This window comes from Arachis ipaensis, chromosome B05 (assembly GCF_000816755.2).
Source record: "Arachis ipaensis cultivar K30076 chromosome B05, Araip1.1, whole genome shotgun sequence".
In the NCBI taxonomy this organism is placed as follows: domain Eukaryota; kingdom Viridiplantae; phylum Streptophyta; class Magnoliopsida; order Fabales; family Fabaceae; genus Arachis; species Arachis ipaensis.
In genome coordinates, this window is record NC_029789.2 from 15341979 (window position 1) to 15350661 (window position 8683).

The following is an 8683-nucleotide window of genomic DNA, read 5'->3' on the forward strand; positions in this document are numbered from 1 at the left end:
TTTAACAATTATTATTTTAATATTTTAATATTTTATAGTTCATTATTCCAAGACACGGCAAAAACCTTCTCTCTCTCTCTCTCTGCTTAGCTGCTGAGTTGGTAATGGAATTGTGATAATCGTAGAGCGTGCGTTTATCTATGGCTGTGGAGAAGTTTTTACCGGTTGCTGCTTTTTTAGCTGTAATACTGCTTCTCCGTCACGCTCCTTCTGTCATTGCTGGGGACATAGTTCACGATGACGATTCTACCCCCAAGAAGCCCGGTTGCGAGAACCAGTTCGTTCTGGTATTCGCTCTCCAAACTTCAATTCTTTTTTTTTTTCCTTTTGCTCATAGTTAAGTAGATTAGCATGAAACATCAAACTACTTAACTTTTTCTTTCTAATTTTGGGTTTTGAGCATCAAATTACGGTGTTGACTTGTTCAACTAAGCATTTGATGATCACAGTTTGGTTCCTAATTAGTTAATCTCTCTCAATTTCAAGTGGTGATTATTTGTGGTAATACTTGTTATGTGTTGGCTTTGTTAGGTGAAAGTGCAGACATGGGTCAATGACAAAGAGGATGATGAATTTGTTGGTGTGGGGGCCAGATTTGGCACAACAATTGTGTCCAAGGAGAAGAATGCTAAGCACACTCGCCTTATTCTTTCAGATCCCCGAGATTGTTGCAATCCTCCAAAGAATAAGGTTCTTTCTTCATATATGGCATGTTTGTATTCTCCTTTGGAGTTTGGACACGTGTAGCAAAGTAGAATGTTACTAAATGCTTGTAGTACAACTCTTCATTAGATTGCGGGAGATGTCATCATGGTCGATCGAGGGAACTGCACCTTCACAAAGAAGGCAAAAACTGCACAAACTGCTAATGCTTCAGCTATCCTTATCATAAATAACCAAAAGGGTACACAATTTATAAGTTTTGGGCTGTTTCTTGTCTTTGGTGGAGCAGGAAGTTGGAGGATGCGGTTTGATGGAATGTTGAGTGGGTCATATCTAATGAATGTCTCTTTGTTTCTGTTGTTTGCAGAGCTTTACAAGATGGTATGCGAACCAGATGAAACTGATTTGAACATACACATACCCGCTGTCATGCTCCCACGAGATGCAGGTGCAAGGCTCAAAGAAATGCTGACAAGTGCTTCATCTGGTGAGCTTCCACTTGATTTTTATGATTGTTTGATATGTCTTATGTATTCTGTGTGGATTTATAATACACTTTCACTTAATGATTTAGTTGCATTTAACTCATGTTTCCTTATTGGGGAACTGGTACATGGATTCCCAATAATACCTTACCAGTTAAGTCTTAAGGAGAGGAGAGGGTAGCTTTCTAAATTTCGTTTCCCTTTTGCAGTGTCTGTCCAGCTATATTCACCACGTCGACCAGCTGTTGATGTAGCAGAAGTATTTCTTTGGCTACTAGCAGTTCTTACCATATTGTGTGCATCATATTGGTCAGCATGGAGGGTCCGAGAAGCAGCTGATGAACACAACAAGCTATTAAAGGTCAGTGATTTGGAGTCTGTTTAGCTTGGCATTTCCTCGAGTATGGTTCTCATATGTTCTCCTAATTTGAATATGCATCCTAATACTTCCTTTCTTTCCTCACTTCTATAGGATGCTTCAGATGAAGTCCCAGACACTATAAACACAGGTGTTAGCAGAGTTGTAAACATGAATATGAAGGCTGCAATCCTTTTTGTTGTGCTAGCTTCATGTTTCCTGTTTATGATTTACAAATTGATGTCGCCATGGTTCATTGATATTTTGGTTGTTCTCTTCTGTATTGGTGGCGTTGAGGTATGAACGTCCATTTAACTTGTCTATGTTCTAGATGTATGCATCTTTCTGAGGGGGAAAATCTATTTTCTACATTATATCTTTGCTAAAAGAAAGGGAAGCTTCTAGTGCGCAGTTTACTACAGTTCCTCCAGTTGCCATTACTGAATTCATATTCTCTGCATATATTCTATCTTTCCTGCTTTTGCCATGTTATCATGTATCTTGTCATCCCTAACCTTGGGTGTTTTTGTATCTTGCAGGGCTTGCAAACTTGCTTGGTTGCTCTTTTGTCAAGGTTTGATATCTCAAACCTAATCTTATGAATGATTCTGGAAGTTATGAATTTATTATCATAGGATACATCAACACTGCCAGCCATAATATATTTTTGGAAATAAGTATCTGTTTGATTACTTGAGAAGCTCAGATTGGAGCTGATGGAGTGCTTATGTGCTTTTTATGATGAAATACTGAACTGCATTGGCATTCATAGTATGTAAGGCTTCGTTGATTTTATAGGATTTGAAAGCCATATGATCAGGATTGTGTATTACCTAGTTTTACTTTTGAAAGTCATATTTAAGTGTGCTTAGTCTTGTTTCCTCACATTTGCAACAATAGTTTGCAATTCTGAATAGTTCCAGCTGGCTTGTTCTGGAATGTTTGAGTTCTCACACTTGCACCCTTTTTTTGTCCTTATTAATGGACAATTGGACCTTGTCAATACAGTCCATCTGATCACATGATGTTAGGCTTTCTCTACATGTTAATGAAACTTGTCTTCTTTTGCAATATAGGTGGTTCAAGCATGCTGCCAAGACATACATTAAAATACCTTTCTTTGGAGCTATCTCATACCTGACTTTGGCTGTTTCTCCATTTTGTATAACCTTTGCGGTTCTCTGGGCAGTTTATCGCACTCACTCGTTTGGGTGGATTGGTCAAGATATACTTGTAAGGATAATTTTCTCCATTCTTAAATGTTTATGCTCTCCTTTTTAGATATATCATGTTGACTCTCAAGTGATAAAGAAAGTTCATCTTTACTTTCTTCATGACAATTTCAAGGAGACACATTTCTTGTAGTTTAGTTGTGCTTTGTATGTGTATAATATCCCTGTTATGAGCTAGGACTTGGGATGTAATGTTCTTCTGGAATATTTCATTTTGCTGAACTACACTGAACACCATAATCTTTGCAAGTGCTAGAGATATAATATGATTCTATTTTGTTTATTTATTGATTCATCAGGGAAGCTATCTAGACTAGCAGTGTCCATCTAATCTTCATTTCTCTTTCATTGGTTATTTTACAGGGAATTGCACTGATAATAACAGTTCTACAGATTGTACATGTACCTAATCTCAAGGTAATAACTCTTGGGGATTACTTATGAAGTATTTTGATGTTTTATGTTTGGACAACTCTCAGATAAATCTTATATGAAAAAAGTGAACTTGCAACATGTTACTTTGTTCTGTGTGTGCTCCGTCATCTGTGGACTAGTGTAGTGTTGCCTCTATTTTCCCCACCTGTTTGTTTGGCAGCAAATACTTGCATGTCTATTTGTTCATATTTATAGTTTGTGCTGATAAATTTGGTTATATGAAAAATTCTTGTCCAAAAAAAATAAGTCATTCATCTTGATTTGATTTGTTTTGTGAATTAGGTGGGTACGGTTCTTCTGAGTTGTGCCTTCATTTATGACCTCTTTTGGGTGTTTGTCTCGGCGAAGTTTTTCCAGCAAAGCGTGATGATTGTGGTTAGTCTTACACTTCACTCTGATACATGACAATCACTAATTCCCCAATGCGATTCCCTAGTTTTGTCATTGTTAACATTACTCACTATAGGTAGCCCGAGCTGATGGAAGTGGTGAAGATGGTATCCCAATGTTACTGAAATTTCCCCGCATCTTTGATCCATGGGGTGGTTACAGCATTATAGGTTTTGGAGACATACTTTTACCAGGAATGCTGGTAGCATTCTCACTCAGGTTGTTATCTCTTTCCCGTTTTCCACTCAGTCCTTTGCATGCCCCAAGTATATCTCTTGAAGGAATATTTACCTAGCTCCCTAGAACAGACTTTCTTAATTCTAAACTATATTTTCCTGGCAAATCTACTGTTGAAAAATGTTTTGATCAATGGTATGGTCTATGCTTGCAGATATGATTGGCTGGCGAACAAGAACATAAGAAATGGGTACTTCTTGTGGGCAATATTTGCATATGGCTTTGGTGAGAATCAACTAGCAATCTCCTCATCTGATTTAGATAACTTCATTCAAACAATAAATCATATTATTTCCTGACTGAAAGAATAAAGAATTTCTTTATTATTAACTTTTAAGTTATATAATGATTTATGTAGCTACATACATATATGACTGGTCTTATTTTTTTTTCCCCCAATTTTGGCAGGCCTTCTAGTTACATATGTGGCACTAAATTTGATGGATGGACATGGCCAGCCAGCACTACTATACATTGTTCCATTTACCCTTGGTACTTTAGACCTAATTTGTAATAATTTTTTTATCTGGAAACAAATGGTAGATTCTCATGGTTTCGTGCATCAATGCAGGGACTTTGCTGACATTAGGGCGAAAGCGAGGAGATCTGCAGGTTTTATGGACAAGAGGAGAACCAGAAAGACCCTGTCCACATATCAGACTCCAGCATAGTGGAGAAGTAAGCCCTGAATGACAACCTGTTTCAACATACTCAGCTGCATGTTTGATCTTCGGGAATTGGGAGCAAAACCAATCTTCGAAAGGCCTTTATCATCAGAGGTTTATGAAACCAATCCCCTTCAAACGTAGCTGTTGCTCACATATATAGAAATTGTCTACATTTGGTGTAGATAACTGTAGCTGATACAAATCTCTAATTACCTACTGTGTTATAAGCAGCCTGGTTCGCTCACACTGTTGGCTGCAAAATAACCAATAGTTGATCTTAGAATCAGCATAGTTGTATCATGGCTGGTGGATTATAAGATGAATGGCTTTGTACCGTAAACTGTAATTCATTCATCTATAAGATTAACATTTTAGGGGGGAAATTTAATGTTTGACCAAGTAACAAGGAAAGTTAGCTGGTTTGTCAATTGAAGAGTTAGAAGCAACGTGAAGTGTGGTATTCTCATTCTAATTCATCTCCTTTCTAATTTCATGGGGAAGCATGAGTTTTTGAATAGTTAAGACAATTTTAGTTGGAAATAATAAATATATCTCCTTAGAGGATTAATTGTATCATAATTAAGGTTGGCAGTTGGGGACATCATGATTCAAGCAAGGCTTAGAATAACAACTGCGAATGAGTTCATGAAACACAACACCACCTAGGTATCCAAAGAATTTGAGATGTCTGGCATAACATAAGTGCCTGCATTTTCGCACTCTTCTCTGTTCCGTGTTCAGTGTTCTTGTTCTGTATTAGGTGGAGGATCATCGCCACATTAAATGTTCCTAGAGTACGTCTTCCATAATTCATCATCATCATGCAACCTAAAAAAAAATGGATAATGATTGCTAAGAGCATTCAAAATCTATGAAGTGAATAAACTTTTCTTTAGTGCACAAGTGTTCAACAGTATTTCCAAAATGTATGACGTCATTAATAAGACTTTGGCAAGTTTTCCCAACTTCCCATGTGCATAGTATCGCATGTCACTTTCCAAGTCCAACGTTCACCAAACGGCCATTCATTCTTGGCCATTCGATGTTGTTTCTACTTTTCAGCCGAGTGGCTTCGATTGTCCTACCGTTAGAATAAAAGAAACCTATATCTCACCTACCAAACATATGGTACAATTTACACTTTACAGGGCATAGGGCCGTTGTTGAGTGGTAATTGGGTGGGCGTAACTACACTAACCTTTATCTTGGAACCAATCTCATTCACATTCACATTCACATTCAACAATCATTGATTAACATAGCACCCTGTTTAGCCTCTTAAGATAAGAACGCACTTTCCAGAATACTCTCTTAAAACTGCCCCCTTTTTTAAAGCAATAAGAAAATAAAAAGTTGTGCACAGCCACAGAAATATTCTTAGCTTCTTTGCTCAAAAGAAAGAAAAAGTGACTGCAATTATTGTCATATGCCAGCAAAGAAAGATATCACTACTTTACCTTTCTCCAATCTCCTCTATATAGCAGTGTAATCTCCCAAGCTTAGTTTTGCAAAGAAGAGAAAAATGGAGAGGGAAGAAGATGTGAAAGTTGGAGCAAACAAATTCTCAGAGAGGCATGCACTGGGAACAGGAGCACAGAGTGAGAAGCCGGAATAGCTGAGTGGGAACAAGGAGGCACCACCAGCACCATTGTTTGAGCCTGGTGAGCTCAAGTCATGGTCCTTCTACAGAGCCGGAATAGCTGAGTTTGTGGCCACATTCTTGTTCCTCTACATCACCATCTTAACCGTCATGGGAGTGAACAGATCTCCCTCCAAGTGCTCCTCCGTTGGCATTCAGGGCATTGCTTGGTCTTTCGGCGGCATGATCTTCGCCCTTGTTTACTGCACTGCTGGAATCTCCGGCGGACACATAAACCCGGCGGTGACCTTCGGGTTGTTTCTGGCAAGGAAGCTTTCACTGACGAGGGCAGTGTTCTACATGGTGATGCAGTGTCTTGGAGCCATTTGCGGCGCTGGTGTGGTGAAGGGGTTCGAAGGGAATGCGAGGTTTGAGATGTATAAAGGTGGAGCTAATATGGTTAACCATGGATACAGCAAAGGTGATGGGCTTGGTGCTGAGATTGTTGGTACCTTTGTTCTTGTTTACACTGTGTTCTCTGCTACTGATGCTAAAAGAAACGCAAGAGACTCACATGTTCCACCAGTTGCCGCTGCTTCCGATTGGGTTTGCTGTCTTCTTGGTCCACTTGGCAACCATTCCTATCACTGGAACTGGGATTAACCCAGCTAGGAGCCTTGGTGCTGCCATCATCTTCAACAGAGACCATGCATGGAATGATCAAGTATGTCTTCTTCGATTCTGCCTTTTTTTTCTCACTCATTTCTTTCTGAATTTCATATGTCCTTTTTTTCATTGCAGTGGATTTTCTGGGTTGGGCCTTTCGTTGGAGCTGCTCTTGCTGCCGTGTACCACCAGATAGTCATCCGAGCTATTCCTTTCAAGTCAAGGCCTTAATTCATCGTCATCGTTTCATATGTCTGCTCCTCTCTTTGAATGTTTGATATCGTGTGTGTGTAAATTGATGGAGAATTCTTTCGTGCTACCATGCTTTGTGTTTATTAGACTTTGATCTTTATTTATCTGTTCTATGTTGGTTTTTCTGGTTTGAAAAAGAAAAAAAAGAAATAAATGCATCGAAATCGTGAATATTTGAAGATCTGGGCTTGCAACTGGGTCTGGATGAGCTGCTCTCTTCCTTCCCAGTTCCCACTACCAATCTTCGATACTCCCTGCCCCTAAAACGCAACCCTCATTCTTTCACAAATCACAACAACTAATACCCACACGACGTCGTTTTAGAAATCCAATTAACTAGATTGCTCTCTAATAACTTTTTTATTTTTTCACGGTATTCCCCAACCCAGCTGGGCAAGAACTAATTTGTTGCGGTACTGAACTCTATTTAAGGGTTTGCTGCTGGCCAATGGGTGCTCTCTAATAACTTTATTACCCACAAAATCATCCTCAATAATTTGGTAACAAAAAAATAAAAATCATCCCCAATAATTTAGTAACAAAAAAATATTAATAAAAAACATCGAATATCTGCGTTATTTTAGTATTTATTAATTATTGAAATAATTAATGAATATTAAATAAGATAAATTTTAAATTTTTTGTTTGTTTTTCTACTATTATCATTAGATTAAATAACCATTTTGACATTTAAAAGATTTTAATTTTAACAAAATAAACTTCAACCTTTATTGTTTGACAAAATAGTCTAATCATTCAAAATGATGAATTAACAATTAATTTATTTTATCAAATAAAATTGATATTTGAGATTCATTCTATCAAAACAAATTTAAAATTTATTTTATCAAAATCAAAATTTTTTTATATTACAATAGTTATTTACTCTATATTTTATTATCAATATTTTTAAGTTAGAGTTTTTTAAAATAAAAAATGTTAGAGATCATAAAAAATTATTATTGTTTGTCATCACTTAGTCATCAATTCAATTAATATATTTTATTCCATACTTATAAATATTTATGGCCAAAAATAATAAATTTTGATTGCCTCTAGCGGTCCTCTTTTAAAAGACCAATATTCACAAAATAACTCCCACACTTCTTTCAATTTGGATCGACTAAACTACTGAAAGTACCAATAAAAGATGTATTCGTTGACAAGAGTATCTATGAATTTAGAAAACAACCCAAATGCCCATAGAAGATCGATCCTGTATATGAAACTAACCAAATGTGATCCAGCCTTAACTCAGCGGCTTACGTGGACAATTTTGATACACAGTATCACGTGTTGTTAATCTGACGTGCATTGAGTTTGAATTGGGAATAATATGAATCCTAGTTCTTCATTCTTCGTTGGACATACCCCAACATTGAAAATGTGAAATCCTTCCAAAATACTTCATTCATCTCCAACACTCTCATCCATCGTTCCCTTCTCCCCCTCTCCCCACTAAACAAGAAGATAGCTAAAACAACTTTAGCTATGTCAAGAAGAAAAATGACCAGGAGGGAAAGTTGCATTTTTTCTGGAACATCAAATTCGAAGACGAAAAAAGGTGAAAATCCTGGATAGAAGATGTTACTGTGGTGGGAATGCTGTGTTGTTGGATTCTTCGACAGTTGCGAACCCAGGAAGATGATTCATTCGCTGCCTATTCTGGAAGGTATGGTCCTTGAGTTGAGTTTCATAGTTAGAATTTAGAATTCTTC

At 37.3% G+C, this 8683-nt stretch overlaps 1 protein-coding gene, 1 long non-coding RNA gene and 1 pseudogene across 2 annotated transcripts in view; all 3 read left to right on the forward strand.

Moving 5' to 3' along the window:
* LOC107643077 (signal peptide peptidase-like 2) lies at positions 1–5030 on the forward strand. Its single transcript, XM_016346634.2, has 14 exons — positions 1–287; positions 532–690; positions 793–904; positions 1031–1150; positions 1358–1509; positions 1621–1803; positions 2046–2080; positions 2583–2739; positions 3102–3155; positions 3456–3548; positions 3640–3782; positions 3955–4025; positions 4209–4292; positions 4372–5030. Exons 1-14 carry the CDS (start codon positions 141–143, stop codon positions 4491–4493), a joined length of 1632 nt encoding a protein of 543 aa, XP_016202120.1. The 5' UTR covers positions 1–140; the 3' UTR covers positions 4494–5030.
* LOC107643079 lies at positions 5594–7154 on the forward strand (annotated as a pseudogene).
* LOC110262756 overlaps positions 7953–8683 on the forward strand; it is a 2907-nt gene continuing 2176 nt past the window's right edge. The window contains exon 1 of the long non-coding RNA XR_002347739.1: positions 7953–8637. This is a non-coding gene — a long non-coding RNA (uncharacterized LOC110262756). The remainder of the gene's footprint in view (positions 8638–8683) is intronic.

What these genes read in the sequence shown, in the direction of transcription:
- LOC107643077 (XM_016346634.2), top strand. Translation starts at nt 141, where the DNA reads ATGGCTGTGGAGAAGTTTTTACCGGTTGCTGCTTTTTTAGCTGTAATA. An exon ending in TATCATAAATAACCAAAAGG is followed by an intron (nt 905 to 1,030) that starts GTACACAATTTA and finishes TGTTGTTTGCAG; the next exon opens with AGCTTTACAAGATGGTATGC. An exon ending in CATTGTTCCATTTACCCTTG is followed by an intron (nt 4,293 to 4,371) that starts GTACTTTAGACC and finishes GCATCAATGCAG; the next exon opens with GGACTTTGCTGACATTAGGG.